Source organism: Tetrapisispora phaffii, chromosome 2, assembly GCF_000236905.1.
Source record: "Tetrapisispora phaffii CBS 4417 chromosome 2, complete genome".
In the NCBI taxonomy this organism is placed as follows: Eukaryota; Fungi; Ascomycota; class Saccharomycetes; order Saccharomycetales; family Saccharomycetaceae; genus Tetrapisispora; species Tetrapisispora phaffii.
The window spans coordinates 315,759-336,111 of NC_016521.1; the positions used below are offsets into that span (position 1 = coordinate 315,759).

General features: G+C 33.8%; 12 protein-coding genes across 12 annotated transcripts; 5 read left to right on the plus strand and 7 right to left on the minus strand.

Moving 5' to 3' along the window:
- Positions 1-606: 606 nt before the first annotated feature.
- On the minus strand, positions 607-1,818 carry TIF5 (translation initiation factor eIF5; the record flags this gene model as incomplete). Its single annotated transcript, XM_003684199.1, has 1 exon — positions 607-1,818. One exon carries the CDS (start codon positions 1,816-1,818, stop codon positions 607-609), a length of 1,212 nt encoding a protein of 403 aa, XP_003684247.1.
- A 585-nt stretch (positions 1,819-2,403) lies between these two features.
- EMC2 (Emc2p) lies at positions 2,404-3,300 on the plus strand (the record flags this gene model as incomplete). Its single annotated transcript, XM_003684200.1, has 1 exon — positions 2,404-3,300. One exon carries the CDS (start codon positions 2,404-2,406, stop codon positions 3,298-3,300), a length of 897 nt encoding a protein of 298 aa, XP_003684248.1.
- A 110-nt stretch (positions 3,301-3,410) lies between these two features.
- On the minus strand, positions 3,411-4,568 carry TIP41 (Tip41p; the record flags this gene model as incomplete). The annotated part of the gene is made up of 1 exon (XM_003684201.1): positions 3,411-4,568. The coding sequence occupies one exon, from the start codon at positions 4,566-4,568 to the stop codon at positions 3,411-3,413; it is 1,158 nt and encodes a 385-aa protein (XP_003684249.1).
- A 268-nt stretch (positions 4,569-4,836) lies between these two features.
- ERV2 (flavin-linked sulfhydryl oxidase) lies at positions 4,837-5,442 on the plus strand (the record flags this gene model as incomplete). Its single annotated transcript, XM_003684202.1, has 1 exon — positions 4,837-5,442. One exon carries the CDS (start codon positions 4,837-4,839, stop codon positions 5,440-5,442), a length of 606 nt encoding a protein of 201 aa, XP_003684250.1.
- A 311-nt stretch (positions 5,443-5,753) lies between these two features.
- SPO24 (Spo24p) lies at positions 5,754-5,969 on the minus strand (the record flags this gene model as incomplete). Its single annotated transcript, XM_003684203.1, has 1 exon — positions 5,754-5,969. One exon carries the CDS (start codon positions 5,967-5,969, stop codon positions 5,754-5,756), a length of 216 nt encoding a protein of 71 aa, XP_003684251.1.
- A 1,740-nt stretch (positions 5,970-7,709) lies between these two features.
- GLN1 (glutamate--ammonia ligase) lies at positions 7,710-8,822 on the minus strand (the record flags this gene model as incomplete). Its single annotated transcript, XM_003684204.1, has 1 exon — positions 7,710-8,822. One exon carries the CDS (start codon positions 8,820-8,822, stop codon positions 7,710-7,712), a length of 1,113 nt encoding a protein of 370 aa, XP_003684252.1.
- A 1,266-nt stretch (positions 8,823-10,088) lies between these two features.
- Positions 10,089-11,546, minus strand: ARP7 (Arp7p; the record flags this gene model as incomplete). The annotated part of the gene is made up of 1 exon (XM_003684205.1): positions 10,089-11,546. The coding sequence occupies one exon, from the start codon at positions 11,544-11,546 to the stop codon at positions 10,089-10,091; it is 1,458 nt and encodes a 485-aa protein (XP_003684253.1).
- Positions 11,547-11,873: 327 nt separating this feature from the next.
- On the plus strand, positions 11,874-12,365 carry EAF6 (Eaf6p; the record flags this gene model as incomplete). Its single annotated transcript, XM_003684206.1, has 1 exon — positions 11,874-12,365. One exon carries the CDS (start codon positions 11,874-11,876, stop codon positions 12,363-12,365), a length of 492 nt encoding a protein of 163 aa, XP_003684254.1.
- A 536-nt stretch (positions 12,366-12,901) lies between these two features.
- AIM24 (Aim24p) lies at positions 12,902-14,122 on the plus strand (the record flags this gene model as incomplete). The annotated part of the gene is made up of 1 exon (XM_003684207.1): positions 12,902-14,122. The coding sequence occupies one exon, from the start codon at positions 12,902-12,904 to the stop codon at positions 14,120-14,122; it is 1,221 nt and encodes a 406-aa protein (XP_003684255.1).
- Positions 14,123-14,654: 532 nt separating this feature from the next.
- Positions 14,655-16,289, plus strand: HTS1 (histidine--tRNA ligase; the record flags this gene model as incomplete). Its single annotated transcript, XM_003684208.1, has 1 exon — positions 14,655-16,289. The coding sequence occupies one exon, from the start codon at positions 14,655-14,657 to the stop codon at positions 16,287-16,289; it is 1,635 nt and encodes a 544-aa protein (XP_003684256.1).
- Positions 16,290-16,658: 369 nt separating this feature from the next.
- BNA2 (dioxygenase BNA2) lies at positions 16,659-17,960 on the minus strand (the record flags this gene model as incomplete). Its single annotated transcript, XM_003684209.1, has 1 exon — positions 16,659-17,960. The coding sequence occupies one exon, from the start codon at positions 17,958-17,960 to the stop codon at positions 16,659-16,661; it is 1,302 nt and encodes a 433-aa protein (XP_003684257.1).
- Positions 17,961-19,340: 1,380 nt separating this feature from the next.
- On the minus strand, positions 19,341-20,006 carry MIX23 (Mix23p; the record flags this gene model as incomplete). The annotated part of the gene is made up of 1 exon (XM_003684210.1): positions 19,341-20,006. One exon carries the CDS (start codon positions 20,004-20,006, stop codon positions 19,341-19,343), a length of 666 nt encoding a protein of 221 aa, XP_003684258.1.
- Between the last annotated feature and the right edge of the window lie 347 nt (positions 20,007-20,353).

Genomic DNA, 20,353 nt, shown 5'->3' on the forward strand with positions numbered 1-20,353 from the left:
CTAGAACTTTCAAAACCCTTACGTACCAACCTAATTCAACAAAGCATCAATAATAGTAAAAATTTCAATACAAAGCAGATTCTTTTAGAATAAAGTGAGTAAATGATGACCTTTTCAGTATTTTGATCCATTGATATATTTACATTTATAGTTTTGTTACTTCCAGATCTAGAGATATCGCGAATTTATCGCATCGCAACAAAGGCGACTACTAACAAGACAAAAGAACCTAAAAATCATGTATTTTGTTTAAACTTTCTTTTGGTGAGATTATTGTAAGTTAATTGACAAACATTTTTGTATACTGCAGATATGAAGTATGTAAGATGAACATCCTCATTCTTTTGTAAACTAAGTCTTTAAAAAATATATATACAAATATAAACTATAAAGTTTCTATTAAATTTATCACATATAACTGAAATGCAAAAACTTCTACGAAAAAAACTAAGTAGGATGGCTTTTATTTATCTAGTCGCAATATTTCCTGCTATTCTCATTGGCATTAGCATTTATGAGAAATCCATATCTTATGACAATGTTTATTATTTGTTCGTTTAAAATATACAATTATCAGTTAATTTTAAGCATTTAATTTTTTAATATCTATTCCTCATCATCACTTTCAGCATTTTCTAACCATTCAATAAAAGGCTTAGCAGCTCTACGCACCTTCTTTGAGACGTCCTTAGGTACGAATTTCTTGGAACTCTTTTTACCGAAATGCATGATTTCTTCTTCAGAAATAATATCATTATTATATAATTGAACTAAAATTTTTGGTAATACTGGAATTAATTCTTTATGTTCCAAACCTAGAAATCTTTCAATACCACCTAGGAAATTGTATTCATATTCAGGGCTGATGAAGATTTTGTTAAAAAAAGCAGCGTGTTCAGAGATTTCGTTGACGATATCTTCATCGAATAAACATTGAGCTAAGACGGCAGCAACCTTTGGTTCCTTTAATAGATCTAGTTCAGCAGCTTTCTTGAATAATTCAACATCAGAAGGTATATTTTCTTTGTCTTCACTAGCTTCGGTTAAAATCCATTGACCGAATTCGTCTAATTTACTTAATTCACCATCAACTGTACCGGAATCAACCTGCAACTCTAAAGCTCTCTTTCTAATAGCTTCTTCGGACATGTCTACAGCCCAGTCTTCATCTTTGACTTCAATATCTTCCAAGTTACTGGCAGCAGCGTTGATTTGTCTAGCCAACTCATCCTCTTCACCAGCCGCAGCGCCTGAATTGTCGCTGCCATCATCAGAAGCCTTTGATTTACCTTGAGCAATATCACTAATGGAAACACCACCACCACGAACATTAGCAGAAGCTGTGGCGGCTTTCTTCTTACCTTTACCAGCGTTCATTGAGTCAGGAGGATTTTTCAAGATGAAAGAGGACAATTTGTTTCTCAAGTCCATTGGAGTTCTCTTACCACAAGCCTTACAGTCTCTAACTAAATCATCATCTTTGGTGACAATGATTTCGGTTTCTGGATTCTTACAACTACCACATAAAACGAACTTGTTAATGAAGCCATCTAAAATATCCTGTAACTTGGCAGGTTCGTGGACACCATTGACCAAATAACGATCTTTATCAACAGAGATAGATGTTTGAGCACCTAATTCAAAACCAAAATATTTAATAATATATGGCGCTGGTCTATTCAAAGCACGAGCAACATCAGCAACATTCAATACAGCAGTCTTGATACCGTTACCCCTACCTTCAACCTTAGCCTGGATAGGAGGCATTTTATAACGGTAAAAAGGATCGAGGTTGTCTCTACAAATATTAATAGACATCTTTAATTATACTAATTCTGCGTGATGTGTTTATTTGCTTTTTTATAATCTACTGTCCAGTATAGAACCAAAAGGTAAGTAGAAAAATCTAATTATGCAATTGTAGCCAATATATCTCTAAATAAATATAGCTGTCCTTCAACAAATACTAACCATTAAAGATTCGACATAGTCTAAACGAAAATACTCATCTTAAGTTTCACCAACTTCATTACATTACTCTTACAGATTGGTTCGATATAAATTTTTTTGTTTAATTTTTTTGTCAGCGTGAACGTTGATGAAGCGTGAGCCTTATTGAGCTTTCGACGTATTATGTGATTGGCACGTGACTTTTCAGAAAGATACCTATACTTTCCATCTAAGTATCCAGCAGATATAAAGTTTCAATAATATTTGTTCATCAATTGACCCAGTTAAATGTCTATTAGAAGTATCTTGTAACCTTTACGAGTACTCCATTTGAAGTGGGGGGGAGCTATTAACGATAGTAGGTTTGATTAAGCTGTTTCTGCAAATATCACCGGCGTTCTAGAGTGAACTACAGACAAAATACGGCAATAAAAGGTAAATAAAAAAACAAATATGGACGTTGCTAGGGCTAGACTACTTTCTATTCATTCTTCGAAGTACTATACTCAGATGGAGCCTGCAGAACTATTTGATTTGTATAAGGAGCTAAGGTTGTATTTAGATGTCCAGAATGATTCATCTCTTGATGAGATGCATTTTCTTTCGCTGATGGAAATGTTGTTCTATGTTGCTGTTTATTTGAATAAAGATATTGAAGCAGAAGTCATTTATAAGACAATCACTGATGAGTTTGGTGAAAACTCTCCTGTTATTTATGTACTGAAATCTATCTTGTTGCAAATAAAAGAAAATGACCAAAAAGCTATTGAATACATTAATGATTTGATTGAAGAAAGATTAAAGCATGATACAGATCCATTAAGTTATTTATTGGTAAGCAAAAGAAAGTTATCAATGTTATTGAAAAACAATTCCACTGAGGTTGTATTAGATAATTGTTTGAAATTGATTGAAGAATTTCCAAACGATCCAGAATTATGGTGGTTTGTCGGTGAAACTTATTTGAGTGCTGGTAAATTCGATGAATCTATTTTTGCATTTGAAGAGGTAGTATTGATTCAGCCTTTCAATTATATGGCATTTTATAAAATCTCCGAAGTCATTTTTTTTAAATACAAAAGCTTAACAATGAATTCAAATAAAAAGGGAAATGCTAAGGATAAAAATGAAATACTAAATAAATCTTTACAGAACGCATTACGAAGTATAGAGTTAAATGAATTTTTCCTAAGAGGTTGGTCTATCGTTGCTTTAGTCTCTCATCAGTTAGGTACTAAAGTTGAAATATTGAACTTAGCTCATAAAAAATTAAATGAAATTGCAGAATTGAAGAATAGTAGTGAAAAGGATAAAACTACTGCAAAAGTGATTATAGAGAAGACTAAATAAGCTGGAAACGAAAAAACTGCTTGCTAACTGTCTGAATACATTAATGGAAAATTAAACAAAATATTTAAAGTAAATAGTAGATTAAAGACTATAATCCGTGCATTTGTCAATTAAAATTTTAATATCTCACATTCTCTAGTTACCAGAGGAGAATTTGCTACAACCCAATTGCTATCTCTTAAGGCAGCTTTTGGGTCATATGAATGGGATAATCTGTGTCTTGATAGAACAGAACTATATTGATCTTCATATTTTTTAAATTCTCTTATTATTATATTTTCATCAAATTCAACGTATATTCTTGTGTCGATGACTCTGATCAATACATCATCCACTCTCAAGAAAAACCTGGATAATAACAGTAGTCGTTCATCCATTACACGTATTTTACAATTTAGAACGGAAATACCGTTATCTGCCAATTCATCTTCAAATAAAATCATATCGTCAAAAAACAATATTTTATCAGATCTTGACAATTTGTCAATTGGTAATTGAACCTCATCATCCCTCTGGAAATTGTATTCAACGGAGTCTTTACTATTCTGTTTTATTGTACCTTTATATTCTGTTGTATAAGTCCAGTCATAATTGTGTACTATCTTTAAGGATGATTCGTCGATGTCTGATTTCTGATTTGAATTTTTAGTAGCATTGTTTTTCTTTGCATCCAACCATTTATTTGAATACGAAACTCTAATTCCTGAATCTTCTAATTTCACCATTTTCAAAGCATCCAATGTATTAAACTGCAGGGTCCAATCTTTCTCTATATTCTGTATTGTAATTGCATTATTACCAAATATCATTTCTGGTAAAGCTAATCCTTTCAGTTTATTATTTTCCCAATCCTCTAGTTCCACTGAATTCAAAATCGGTTTCTTCTTTGTCGATATTTTCCAATTATTGATAATAATCTCTGGGTTATCCTCTAATGGCATGAAAGCCTTTGGAGATGGAATGATTGTTGTACCGCAATGTGCGCAAGGAGGATTATTTGGATTATTACAAACATGTCTAGTTGATTGCGTACGGGGAGCAAGTGGACTCTTGAACCTCTGATGTATTGTGCTTGTATTTTGAGTACCTCTATTAACCATGAAATTGTTCCATTGTGGATTTTGTTGTTGCGACAGTGGTTGTGGAGTAGATTTCTGTGGGATACGTGCATTTACGGTTTTCATGTGCATGTTCCTTGCACTATTGACTATAATGGTATTTATTCCTTGTCGTGACCTTATATCTCTATTCTCCTCATTGTTTGCCATCTTTGTAACTTGGTTAGTCAGTTGGGTTGTTTTGTCTGTATATATGCACATCCATATGCGTATGTGCATATGTTTTTATTGGGATTAAACTTTAAATAGTGTTACTTATTCATGACTTGTGAAATCATGAAGCGTGAAATACTCGAAAGTTAAAAACTACAATTATTACAAATTATAAAAGAAGCTTAACTTGAGATGAGGAGAAGAAAGAGCTTACAAGTTACTAAAGACAGATAACGATAATTGGATATACGTTAATATCGGTAATATGAGGTTCTTAAATTACCGTAATGGTGTATTTGTGCGTATATTAGCGATTGCTATATTAGTTAGTATCTGGGTATTTTTTTCCAAACCTGAGTTATCATACATTAAACCGACCATTGATATTAATAATAAAGATGTTAAAGAAGAAGATATTAAATTGAGTGCTGAAGAAAAAAAGGCTGAGCTTAAGAGAGTTGATGGCAGTATCATGCCTAGCATGCCCGATTTAGAGGCCAAACAAGAATTAGGTCGAGCATCTTGGAAATATTTCCATACATTGTTGGCTAGATTTCCAGACACACCAACAGACGAAGAAAGAGATAAACTGAGTGTATTTATAAATTTATTTGCAGAATTGTATCCCTGTGGCGAATGTTCGTATCATTTGCAAAAAATGATTAAAAAATACCCCGTGCAAACATCCAGCAGAACATCAGCATCCTTATGGGGATGTCATATACATAATGTAGTGAATAAACATTTAAAAAAACCTGAATACGATTGCTCTACTATCCTTGAAGATTATGACTGTGGATGCGGTGATGACGAGAAGAATATAAAGTTAAATAAAGTTTCAATTAATAAAGAAGAGAAACAATTAGGATGAAGAGAGAGCGATCTGGGAGGATAATTCAATAGTTTAAAATGATATAACATTATTGTTTAAATAAAATACATACAACGTTTATGGAAAGAAACAAAAAGTTCTTGTCTTAAACCATTGGTTATTTATATATGCCGAAAAAAGAATGAGTAAACCGATATGGGGGGTGGAATGGAATTTCCCTTTTGGAAATAGAAACCCCTTAAAAATGCTGAAGAAAATGACGTTACTGTATATGTTGTTGGGTGTTTTCATCTATCATTACCATTGCGTCCCAAAGTAGTGTGACTAAGCGGAACGTACTTTGTAATGATTTACAACAAACAAATTGAATTTGTTCTTGGTCTTGTGATAGCGTCGGCAGCAGCGTCGTCATTTACAGATTCTTGTTTGTTGTCTTTGTTGAGTAACTCTTTATTGATTGGTTCGTTTAATGAGTTCTTTCTTGAGTTTGGTTGAGAAACCGGGGATAGATTTGGGATAATGAATGGTTGTTGGATATCGGAGGTTAATTGTAAGAAAGATGACATTTTGTTATTAATTGTTTTTTGTTGGGTGTTTGTGTTTGTTACTGTTGTTAATTGGGGTAAACAGAGGTGCAATATAAATCGGACAAAAAATTGGGGTAAGAAGTATTAGATCAAGCGATATGTTTTTAAAATTGCCATTCGTCCATGTTTATATATCAATTTTAATTTAAAACAAACTAAATACTTCCAACTGTATCCATTACACAACGTTTGCAAGATTAGTAATAGTAGGTAGCTGCTCCTCTATATAATTGAGATCATATTAAATCATAAAGTCATGACTAACATATTTTGGCTGTGATAGAAGGGTACACACGTATCAATTAATAATCTACAATGCTTTTTAGAAATTGAAATGAATGACCCATACTGAAATCATTCAGGACAGTAGAGAACAAAGAGACAAAGCGGTGAAGAAACAGTTGGAATTGAATTACTAATACCCGCGCTCAAACACACAAAACTATCTCCGCCTCATTCGCCGTCGCAGCCACTGTTTTTGTGCTGTTGTTTCCTGCAAAATAGAAAATACGTAACTTGGACCACCCATATACAATGCAGCGCTATTAAAAACCGGTTACTAAATAAACGAAAAAAAGTTTTGAGAGGGAGGTTACCCACTCCTACCGTGCATGTGTCCCCTCATTTTTCGGCGTACGTTCGTTTCCTTTCCGCGATTTCACACTTTCACGGCTATTCCGCGGGTCATGCATTTTTTTCTAGAAAGAAAAAATGAAATGGTATTTGGTTTATTCCAAGATCGATTCATCTATTTTTTTCATTGGCGAGCGCGCTCATCATTGTCCGTCCCCGTCCTCTTTGCTCTTATCGCCTTTGCGCAAAGAAGGAAATGCATGACATGACGTGGGCCGCCAATGCGTTATCTTCTCTTTGTCGTACTCATGTGAACGTGACTAAAACAAATTTTTTCTCGGTTTTTCGTTTTGGAATACCGCGGCGCAGCGCGGATGTTCATGTCCGACATGGCATTGCGCATGGCAGGCTTCATCGCCCCTCCATCATCATCATTCTTTTCCAATATTACGAATTATGTGTGTCTTATCTCTCATTTTGATAAGTGCCCGTCGCCGTCGAATGAACGTTTTATCTGTTTCTCTAAGCGCAAGGGAAACTGGATTGGGCCAAGCGGCACTTAAAAGATTCTTGGTAATATTTCCTAACCGATTTCGTGTCATATGATTGTAGAGGTCATGTGACTATATATTATATACAACTACATCTCATCCGTCTAGATGCAATTGATCCATTCATTATTCTTAGAGGAGATATCATATGCAATTTCGAAACATCAACATTCTTTAGACATTGTCGATAATTGAAGGGATCTGTATTATTTAATCAATTTTTTTGAAGTCAGAGTTACGTTATTGTTATTGTTATTGTTATTGTTATTGTTATTGTTATTGTTATTGTTATTGTTATTGTTATTGTTTATTTAGTTGTGAGATATAAGAACTTTTTGTTGTTTTTAGTTATATATATGCAAAGTATTTAAATTTGAATAGATCGATATGACAGGAGTTTTTCTCTTCCTGTGTTGTTTTTTTCAGGGTTCTTAGTTTAAGAATGTCTTATTTATGGGAGTATTTTTAAGATTACGCTTAGTTTAAAAATGGGGAAGGGAGAAAAGAAAAACGTCATTGCACATGGGAAGTGCCATTATTGTAATTTTTATTATGTGTCCAATATTGTAGAATGGTGCTTTTTCTGCGGATCCACCTATTGGGATTCTCTGTCGAACTCCTTAGACATGTCAGCGTTTTCAATGGCACCACAGATAGTCTCGCACATGATACCGGTGACTAAATATGGATCGATGTTAGAGGCTGGTCTACGGTCTTCGAAGTAACCATATCCTTCCTTGGCGACGGATCTTGGGATTCTGATGGAGGCGCCTCTGTTGGCAACACCGGAGGAGAAACTGGTCATGGATGCAGTTTCATGTCTACCGGTCAATCTCATCTCGTTATCAGTACCGTATAGTTTGATGTGTTCGCTGTGTCTCTTTGCTAACTTGTCGATGGCCTCGTCGATGTACTTCATACCACCTGGTGCTCTCATGTTCTTTGTGGAGACGTTGGTGTGACAACCAGCGCCGTTCCAGTCACCCTTTAATGGTTTTGGATGGAAGGAGATCTTGACACCGAACTCTTCGGCGACCCTGTGTAACAGATATCTGGCCATCCATAATTCGTCACCCATCTTGATACCGGTGCATGGACCGACTTGGAATTCCCATTGAGAAGGCATGACTTCGGCGTTAATACCAGAAATCTCCAAACCGGCGTATAGACAAGCTCTGTAATGAGCTTCGATCAAGTCTCTGGCATGTACCCTGCCGGCACCAACACCACAGTAGTATGGACCTTGTGGAGCTGGGAAACCACCCTTTGGCCAACCGTAAACCTGGTCGTATTGGTCGAATAAAGTATATTCTTGTTCTAGACCAAACCAAATCTCTTCGGATTCGTGAGCCTGGAACAACTTGGCAGCCTCATGTCTATGGTTAAACTTGTTTGGAGTACCGTCATTGTTGAAACATTCAGCCAAGACGACAATGTTGTCGCCTCTTCTGAACGGATCTGGGTAGAATGCGGCAGGTTTCAAGTAGACGTCGGAATCGTTACCTGGGGCTTGATTAGTAGAAGAACCATCGAAGTTCCATTCTGGTAGCTGATCGATAGAGGTGACTTTCTTGTTTAAAGTTCTACCTTTTGATCTTAGATTACCGGTGCCGTCAATCCACACGTACTCAGCGATAACCTTACCCCTTTGGTCCAGATCTAGATATTTCTGTAGGATATGAGTTTTTTCCATTTCAATATCAGCCATTTTTGCACTATATTATATGATTGATATAGCAAACGCTAAATGTGTGTGTGTGTGTGTGTGTGTATGAAACGATCTTAAAATGCAAAAGGAAGTAAACTGTAAATAGAGAAAACTAATCACAGACTCCTAGTCACTTGAATATTGGTTATTGTCTTGTTACTGAATCTTGCCAACTACCCAAGAAACAACACAGCGCACGAAAGAGGATGGCAATTGAGACGAGGAAAAAGAACGAAATAAAATTGTTCCTTATATATTATTTTAGTTCTTATCAATTTTTGTATACTAGTGACTACTACTACTATCACGTTAAGTGTTATCCTGCAATCAGAACTGTATTAGAGTGAGCCTTAATATGCATGTATGTTATTTTTGTTTCTTTATTAGGCAGTGCGCGAAGAGCTGTTACGTAACAAGAATCGCCGACCGTTTTTCCTCATTTCTTTTTTTTATTTACATGTACAGATAACACAGCGATGACCGTACAGATAACACAACGGTTATCTGTAGATGTAAACAAAAAACATAAAACGCCCGAACCCTGCGTGGAAAGCGCAACACAGAGACAGCGTGGGGTCAGATATGCATGTGCAGACAAGAGAGCCGTGTGAGTGGAAACTGACTGAATAAGAGTCACCGTGGTCATGAGTTTCGTGTGGAGGGACCCACGACCACACACATTACGCCGAGGCATTTAATTCTTTGTGCAAACAAGCTGATTTAGCGACGGTGCAGTGTTTGCCGTTTGGTGGGGGTATGGGTGTGTGTGGGTCTCTCTCTCCGCGGTGTTTTCCGGGTTGCTTTTGTTTTGTCGTTTCTTTTTGTGGTTTTTGGCCTTTTCTCGCTGATTTCTCGCTGTTCTACGCGGTAGACACAGGAACGCCGTGTTGTTTACATTTAGATAAGAGCGAACTTCACGGGAATCCCGGACGCAGCGCGCGGGTGACGGGGGGTCGAGGGGTGGGATGGGGGCTGGCGGGGCACGGAACTGTCACGGTATCAGTGTCGACGCTTTGGGAAATATAATTGTATGAGGCAATGGATTGTGACAGCACGTGCGACGCAAAAGGCGGGCGACACAAATTGTGTGCCGTGTTGGTGGCTCGGGTAACTGTGATATGTGGTCACGTGCACAATTAAAAGTAAACATAGCATTGACTGTACTCGCTCGCTGTACGCTAGCTACACTTTCATTTTACAATTAATAATTACAATAGTATTCGTTTTATATTACATATATATGTATACTACTGCTCTATACAACTCTCAAGTGCTCTTGCTGTAATTCTTGTTTGCTAAGCTCAGCTTCTTCTCGTAGTCTTCTTTGCAGTAAAGTTCGTTGCCCATACCAATGGCGATATCACTTAGTTTTAAAATGACACTGCAACTTAACCAACTTTGTAAAATCCTGTCATTTAATATTTGATTTGCAAATACACTGATTTTATGGTTAGGAAATTTCATGGAGATTTCATTTATAATTCTGGTTTCAATACCGGTAATCAAGGATGTGCTGCCTTTTATTATTATATTAGTAACTAAATTGTTAACACTCTCCGTCGAGATACTAGTGCTGTTCATGATATCAATGCTAGATGTGTAATCATTGTTTGCAGAGTCACTGTTCGCCGTGCTGTTTAAGATCGATCCACTCGGTGTCTTGGTGATCATTGAGATGTTGCTGTTTTGTATGCCAACACTATTGTTGTTAGATGCTGTGGCTGCAGTTGTGGCTGTTAATATAGATCTATTGATTAGTTCGCCAATACCGTCTTCATTGTTGAATTGTTCGTTTGCAGTCTTGGGCTGGAATAGATATTCACCAAGCTTATAACATTCTCTTAATTCGAAAGAAAGGGTCATGTCCTTTGGTTTGTATAAGTAATGTTCTTTGACTGACAATGGATTTAGATCCATCTCAACATCGCCCGCTCCTGAAACTGTTGATAAAGAATATTTTTTTTGTAATTCAATTTGCTCTTTGTTAATTCTTTCAGTTTCTTCTAGACTTCTATCACTGACTTGAATCATCGATCTTTTGAAATCTTTAATCCAAGTCTGACTCTCCAACCACATTTCAGTGGATTTCTTATCTTCATCCATTTCTTCTTTATCGCTTTCTTTGATTTTCTCATTGATTATTTTATTCACTTCAAAATCTAAGAAATCGCCACCAAATTTGGATTTTAAAATACCATTCTTGATCAATATACCATCCAGGATTGGTGTAACGGAACAACCACTACCACTCAAATCAATAATTAAAGAGTTCTTCTTACCTAAACTCAAAGAAATAGCCAGTGACTCATTAACCACCCTCAAACTTGGTATCCCAAGTTTCAGAAAAGCAATTTTACAATACTCTTCGATTATTTTGGTTTCTAATTCAACATTCTTAGTTAATATTGATGGAACCGTAATAGCTAAGGGTAATTGGTCAGGGGAAACCTTTAAATGTTCCTCATATATATACCTCCATTGTTTCTCTAGGGCCTCCCAATTATATGGTACACCGAACTTTGAATCCATAATAGTGAACACTTCATCGTTATCCTCATTTTTAGCAGCTTCATCCAGCATTTCAAAAGTGCCAAACACGATGTCACCGTTGGCCTTCTGAATATATGAAGAAGGTATCATGCATTTTGGAGATTCGCTACAGCTGAAACCAGCAATTGTAGATGCTGTCCCGTTATGAATAACAACGTAGTTTGTATTGTCCATCGTTGTCTCGTATTCTAATATGTTAGCGTCTTTCTTCTCAACTTTAACCTATCAATCAGTTTAAGATTAAACCAATATAGAGTAGTGATAAATCTGAATAATTATAAATTCTCTTACTCTCCAAGGACTAACACATTAAGATATAGAAACTATTAAAATAATTTCAAATCTTTGTTTATAAAATATTCAAATATCAATTTGTTAATTTTTATGTTTACAACGGAACCAAATTTTTAATAAAAAATCTTGAAATTGCATATATAAGAAAAAAGAGCATTGGTAAAAATGAATATTATTACTGCATTACATTGAAATGGTTATTGATTTATGGATTACATCTCGAGAAGGACTATAGATTTATTGTATTATCCAGATATTTTACTATCTCGAAGTACAACAGAAAAAAAGATGAGCGATAAAGTCTCCAACGATAATAATACAAAAGCTAATTCAAAAAATAATGCTAACAATACGAACCATTTAACGGATGAGCAGAAAAAAGAATATGAGAAATTGAAACAAGATTTGAAGAAGTCTTTGAAGAAGAGGAATGCTTTAGAGGACGAATTCGATAAATTGAATCAAGAAATATACGAAAAAGAAACAGAATATTTATCAAATAGTACAACAGGAGTTACAAGTTACCAATCCCACGGTAACCAAGTAAAGACACATTATTGGGGGAATATCGTTAAAGGTTTTGAAGGTTTTTCAAAACCACACGGTCACGATTCAAACAATGCATTCACAAAGGAAGATAGAATATTTTCGTTAAGTAGCATACAATACACTAAACAACCGGAAGCACTAGAAAAATAAATATAAAAATATTATTGAAGAACTTTTAACCTTGCATATTCAGAAAAAGGAAAAGGGAACAAACATATAGTTCAGCATTAATCCAAGGAATATTAACATAATAATTGATTTATTTGTTGCAACTATTATCCTTCCGTATACTAGATGTATTTTGCCCTGTATTACAGAAATACTCCAATTATGAGTACGTCGTGACCATATTCATACGGCTAAATGTTTGCATAATGATACAACTATAACCTTAAAACCATGGTTCTTATTTACATAATTATATATATATTGGCATGTATAAGCGTATAGTAGCTAATAGTGTACAATTGAGCTAATCAAAACGCTCACTATAATTAAAAAAACAAAAAAATATTTAAACTACATAAAATCTTCAGATGTAAATATCAATTATTAGTTATAGTATATATAGGTCATTGATATAGATTGCCATTAGCATATGTATTAGCTGTTTAATTGAGTATATTTGTGTTTGTTAACGGATTTCTTTCAGAACATAGTAATTGAACAAAATGATTATTTTCAAAATGAGAATTGGTGGGGGTGCGAGCACAACGATTGGTAATAAGAGATGGATATCTTTGTTGAAACCAGCTTCTATTGTCAATAGTGGTGCAAAAGACACAAGTACTTCTGTGGAATTATTTTCTCTGAATAGGGCATCTGTTAGTGATGCTAACGAAAGTAAATTTGACGTTATCGGGGAACCTTCTACAATGGCAGCTTTAACGGTTCCGCCCACAATTCCATTGTATATCAGGAGAGGTTCTCTGATGGCAATTTACAATAATAGTGACTCTCCGATTGCAATGTCATTCCATTGGAAGTTTCTGTTACATAATTTACTTAAGTTTGGGAGTTTATCATCAACCGTTTATCAGAAGCTCGAATGTAAGGATAGGCTGAATGTTTTGGTAACACCAACTTTCCTCAATTTCAATGTTTTCCCATCAGCAAGAAGAAATGAATTTAGAACGTTATCAAATTTAACATTAAATGGTACCACAGATTGGAATGTCTATGGGAGGGATTCTATTGTTTCGTATGAAGATAATACAAGCTTAGAAGTTTCCACACCTAGGGCTAACATGAATATCAGGAATTTGTTTAAGAGGAACTTGAAGTCACCATTTTCAAACAAATATAAAGTAATCAAAGGTAGGGGTAACGTCCTCCTAAGTGGCAATGGTTCGGTGTATGCGATTGATTTACACAATGATACAGAAGAGATAATTATAAAATCGGAATACCTGTTGGCCATAAATGGTATAAACCAAGTACACATTAATAATTCAATTGAGCAATATAAACTAATTGATCCACAAGTCGAAAAATTGTATGATTATAAGAAACTTTCGTTAACAGTCGAAGAGGCGAAAGCATTTGGTGCGAAACAATGGTTAAATTATTTCAAAAAAGTGATGGGGTCTTTAGTGAATCTGACTCAAATAACATATTTTAGATGGTTAAGTAAACCAAATAAATTCTTAAAGATTGCTGGACCGAGAACTGTTTTGATTCAAACAGCAAATAACGTTTACATGCCTAACGTCATTAAAAATGGCAAGAGCAAGCGAACAAACTTAAGTGAGATTAACCTTAAGAACATTAATGACAATTCAATTCCGAATGAGAAAGAATCATTGACGAAGAATGAAGAACGTCTAAACCAAGAACTTAAATACACAAACATTGTTACGATCCATCCTAAAGGTGATGTGAATTTCAAAAGTACAAAGGCATTTTGACGCCATACAAAAAGAACAAAGGAAACTATATAATATTCAATTATACAGTTATGTAAATACACAAGATCCACAGATAATCTATGTAAATTTCCAATATATATATATTCCATTATAATAATAACTAGTGCGGCAACATACTATCTATCTATACATTGTGACATCGTTAGATATTGTGACACCACTAATTACTGCTGTTTCGTCGGAAATGACTGAAATTTTCAATTTTTCAAAAAAATCGATGAGCTCGTTTTTTTTTCAGTTTCGAAAAATTCGAAACTCATAGTAACTAAAGAACAAGATGAACAATTATATACACAATACAACATAATACATTTCATTTCATGAATTGTTGAGATTGGCTAATAATTATTTTGACTAGAATCATCAAGTATTCTCAATATTGCGGTATGAATGATAATCAATTTATGTCTGCTTTGGTTTAAATTTTTTGTTATCACTGTTATATCTATCTACATATATATATTTATACGTATGTATTTCAGCTTAATTACATCTTTTTGTTGCGAAATATATGCTTAATAGGTTATTGAAACCAAGTAATAGCATTACAAAACGTTTATTTACCATGATGTCTGAGAAAGTTGCAGTCGATCAACCAAAGGTTGCTGCCACTCTAGTTGGAAATGTCAATAAAAAAGAGTCTAAGAAAAATAAATTACAAGTTTCTTTAAAGACTCCAAAAGGTACTAAAGATTGGGCCGATACTGATATGGTTATTAGAGAAGCTATCTTCAGTACTCTATCTAACTTGTTTAAGAAACATGGTGGTGTTACTATTGATACTCCTGTTTTTGAATTGAAAGAAATTTTAGCAGGTAAATACGGTGAAGATTCGAAATTAATCTACGATTTGAAAGATCAAGGTGGTGAAATTTGTTCTTTACGTTATGATTTAACCGTTCCATTCGCTAGATACGTTGCAATGAACAATATTCAAAACATTAAAAGATACCACATTGCAAAAGTTTACAGAAGAGATCAACCAGCAATGACTAAAGGTAGAATGAGAGAATTTTATCAATGTGATTTTGATGTTGCAGGTAGCTATGAAATAATGGTACCAGACGCTGAAATATTGTCTATTCTAGTTGAAGGTTTGACTAGTTTGGGTATTAATGATTTCAAGATTAAATTAAACCATAGAAAAATTTTGGACGGTATTTTTCAAATCGCTGGTGTTAAAGATGAAGATGTTAGAAAAATCTCTTCTGCTGTCGATAAATTAGATAAATCACCATGGGAAGTCGTGAAAAAGGAAATCACTGAAGAAAAAGGTCAATCCGAAGAAACCGCTAATAAAATTGGTGAATATGTTAAATTAAATGGTTCTTTGAAAGAAGTCCACGATATTTTGTCGAAGGATGAAGCAATATTGGCTAATGAAAAGGCAATGAGTGGTTTAAGTGAAATCGCCACTTTAATCACTTATGCTGAAGCTTTCCAAATCGAAGATTTCATTTCATTCGATTTATCCTTAGCAAGAGGTTTAGATTATTACACTGGTCTAATTTACGAAGCTGTTACTGCTGCTTCCGCTCCTCCAACAGATGCATCAGAATTAAAAAAGAAAGCTAAGACTGATGATGATGCTTCTGCGTACGTCGGTGTCGGTTCTATCGCTGCTGGTGGTCGTTACGATAATTTAGTTAACATGTTTGCTGAGGCTTCTGGTAAGAAATCTACTCAAATTCCATGCATCGGTGTTTCTTTCGGTGTTGAAAGGATTTTCTCCCTAATTAAACAAAGAGCCGTTGCTGCTGCTGCCATTAAACCAACTGCCACTCAAGTGTTTGTCATGGCTTTTGGTGGTGGTAAAGATTGGACCGGTTATCTACCAGAGAGAATGAAAGTTGCTAAGCAATTATGGGAAGCAGGCATTGAAACTGAATATGTTTATAAATCAAAGGCTAATCCAAGAAAGCAATTCGATGCTGCTGAAAAATCTGGCTGTCCTTTAGCTGTCATCTTAGGTAAGGAGGAATATTTAGAAAATAAGTTACGTGTTAAAAGATTAGGTCAAGAATTTGCTGAAGATGACGGTGAATTAGTTGATGCTGATAAAATCGTTGAGGTTGTTCAACAAAAATTATCCGAAATTAACCAAGATGGTGTCAATGATGTCATCCGTTTATTAAAGGGTTTATAGATTATTGAATGTATCTGACTACATCGCCGATATTTACTGTCATTACTATATCAATTTATTTATAATGGATGCACATGTATAATTATAAATTAATGAAATTTTTAAATAATATTAAATTTGAAAATCTTGTAATTACAATTGTTAGTTGATTGCTTAAATATTTATCATTTGTTTACCAAATAAATACTTTGTCGACGTTAAACTCAGAATTTATCAGGTACTTTATTTCCTTTAACAAAACATTAAAAAATAATATTGCTTATAAAAAAACACTTAATGTCACATAATCTACAACTTTATAAATTTTTAAAATACATACATGAAATAAAGCTATATTTTGGTTTTATAAATCAACTAAAAATAGCTATATTAAGAGCTTCTTTTTCCTTTCTTAAAATTTATTCCAGCGTCAACAGTATCAGTTCTACATTGTTTTAAGAAAAGAACAAAAGAAGTGCTACCTGTACCTTTTATAGCTAGTCCATTGTTTATATGGTGCTTACGTTTATTGGTTTCTAGCGTTTTTGCCTTTCTGGATGGGGTAATAATGTAAGTGGTAACCAATTTTACATGCTTATCTCTGAACATTTTCAGATTATCCAAACAATCATCATAATCTTTAACTAAATCTGGATGATCATCGGCATGTTTTAAAACAAACTCCTTCAATTTACATGCTGCTGAGAAATGTTCTAGGAACTTCCTATGTAAATAGGGCATATATTTTCTCATTTCCAAAATGTAAGATAAACCATTGGCCACTCCTTCTTCATTTTTATGTTCAACGTTTAAAAGAATATCAATAAATTGAATCAATGAACTTTGAGCATTAGAGCCACCTGCAAACTTCTTATATTTACCATGTCTACCATATTTTACTCCATTTGGCAAGCCTAAGTCTTTTGAATTTTCCCAGCCTGTTAAAAATGGTCTTAAAACGTTGTAAAAAATATCCGGATTTGTATGCTCATTCATTCTGGTGAAAAGGTCACCTAAAATATAAGTATAACTTGATATAAGATTCAAGCGACTCTTCAGCAACCTAATATCTTCATTCTTGATGGCGTTAAGTATCTCCACACCACATTCCAATACTGAACCACCTATCTTTTCATAAAACACACTAATAATATAAAACCAGCGTTCATCATCTAAATCAGTAAAAGTGTTTAAAATTTCAATTTGAATAGGATCTGTCTCACAACACAGGTTATTAGCACTGACTGTCTTAAAATTCCATAAGATCAAACCAGCATACGTGCTTAACGGTGGTAAACCCAAAATATTGGCAATTTTTAATAACGGTTTAGCAATATTATCAGATAAAATTTCAATCGGAGTTTCACCATTGAACTTATTACCCCAAACGTATGCATTTGTTAAAAATGTCAATATCGAATAAGCTCTTCTTAAATAGAAAACATTATTCAACAACTCATCACTTACCTCTAATATAGGTAAATTTGTATCAATTTCTTCTCTCAAATTTCCTTCCTTTAATAAATCAGGTAAATTTTCAATAATGTCTTCCCAAGGTTTATAATATTCAATGTTAATAAACTGAACCGGTTGTTTTGTTGATAAAAAGCCATATTTTGCTGATATTGCATATTTCTCTAAAGTAATATCGTCATTCCTGACTCCTCTAATATAATTTAAAATTCCTGTCATCTTGGTGTATTTATCTATTTATCCAACTAATCCAGTTAAATACAGTAACAACAACAAAAAGTGTACTAACTTGTTTTCTTACTGTACTGTTTTGACGACAATCTTATATAATAGCAATAGTAAGAATGTTAATATCACAACAACAACAACAACAACTAATAATAAATAATAAATAATAAATAATAAATAATAAATAATAAATAATAAATAATAAATAAATTAAAAGTAATAGATGAGTCTTGAATAAAAAGTGACACACATTACTCAACACTGGACCTATGAGATATTAAAATCGAAAAAACAAGCAAACCATTCTATAAATATCAAATTGCAGCCACCTAAAAATCCCAACTTTTCAACGCATGTCTCCTTTATTACCAGCGACAAGAACTTTTCATCTCAAAGAAAAGTTTAACAACTTGAAACAAGACAATTTGCAGGAGTTAAACAATGAAATTTTTGAAAAATTCGAAAAGCAAGAGACACACACGACATATGAATACGTAGATGACAGGACATATGAAAAAGGACACATAACAGTTCCAAATAGGGCTTTCGGCCCTGTCATTACCGTCTTTGAAACAACTCTTATGATTTTATGCCAACAGAAGATATATCTTTGATATATTTATTTGTTAATTACCTTCTGACTCTTCGCAATGTCACGAAAAATAGTATAATTTGTCGCCATTGCGACTATAGTCGACTTGATTGCAGAAGGTTAAAAAAGTTTTCTCGATCCTATATAATTTCATGGACCGTCGAGAACCAAGAATAAAAGTTTGTTTCTTATAGTTGACTTCCGACATGCTAATGAATGTATAATGGGAGGTTGTTACTTTAATTATATATGACTATGAAGGCATTAGTGAAAAGAAGAAATGTTTTTTAAAACAAAAAAAATGCACACACACATACAAATCGGTTTCTTCTTGCAAGCACTATATAGGTTCTTGTAAACAGACAGAAAGCTATAATATGTGTGATTGTATATATCTATGTGTTGCACAACTGTAGCGTTTATAATTACAGTATATTCTTACCTTTATTCATACCGTTAGAGTAAGAATAAGAAAGATGACCGAAGACAAGTGACAGTAATTTCAAATGACGCACTGCGATGATCACGTGTAAATTAATTAAGTATCGTACGATTTAGTCAAATAACTCGTGATGTTAACAGTATATATATTGGGTGATGAGATGATGATGATGATGATGATAATCTTTATTCAATTATCGTAATCCCAGGAATTGGGTTTGTATCTACAGAATTTAATTAACTGAGTATTTATATTTAGTTAAAACTGCTTAAGTCTACCTTCTTATAGGAAGGGTTATCATTTTGAGCAGTGATTATGTATGCAAGAAGTAAGCCTCTCAATGCTGGTTATTCGAAAATGTCCAAAATTTGTTAATATAGTCGGTATTCTGGTCACATCTTTGCCTTAGAATTTCGTTTGCAGTATTCTTCAGAATGCTCTCGATTTTTTTATTATTTTTAATCCATAATTTGACAGAATTCAATTCATTATATCGTGAATTCTCTTCAGCTTGACGATCACGAGATGCATACGGATCTAACCTCGCCTCTACAACTGACTTACTACTCACATCAGAATTTTTACTACTATTTTCTAATTCTTTCTCCATCTTGATCGATTCATTTTCACAAAATTGTATTGCCTGTCTCCTTACTTCCCAGTTTGGATATAGTTCTTTCTCTAAAAAGTATCCACATTTCCCTAGCTTACTGATTTCAGAACTACCAGACTTACCTGTATTTACAATTTTTTCATAATCATTTAAACGCTGTCTTATAATGTCATCGCTCTTGTGTCTCAGTATGTTTAAAAACGAATTAACTAAAGTTGGGTTAACGCATCTAGCTCTAGTCAAAGTAAGTTGTTGCTCATGCCCTGAAATATCCTTGATATCATTATTTTCATAGTAGTTATCTCTAAATATTAGATTGGGATCTATTTGCTTCCAACTCAAGTCCAATGTCATCTCATTCTTTGATTCTTCTATTTTGTTTTCAGCCATATCTTTTAAATTGGAATCTGTAGTATAACTTATTAGTTATCTGTAGTGAATTAGTGCTTGATGTAGTAGTTAATTAACAAAAATAAAAAGTTGATGTAAAGTTTATATCCTTCTCTTATTAACAACATAATTTATCCCTATACTTGTATATATTGAATTAAAAACCTTAGTAGTCAACTGTTAATTCATTTTTTTCAATTTTCAGCTTTCTAGTGAAATTGTAAATGCTAAAATCAGAAGTTTAAAAAATTAAGAAACATCAATGAGGATATAAAAGATATAAAACTAATGATCAATAAAGAATTGTCGTATCTGATAATCAATTATCCCATTATGATATACTTATT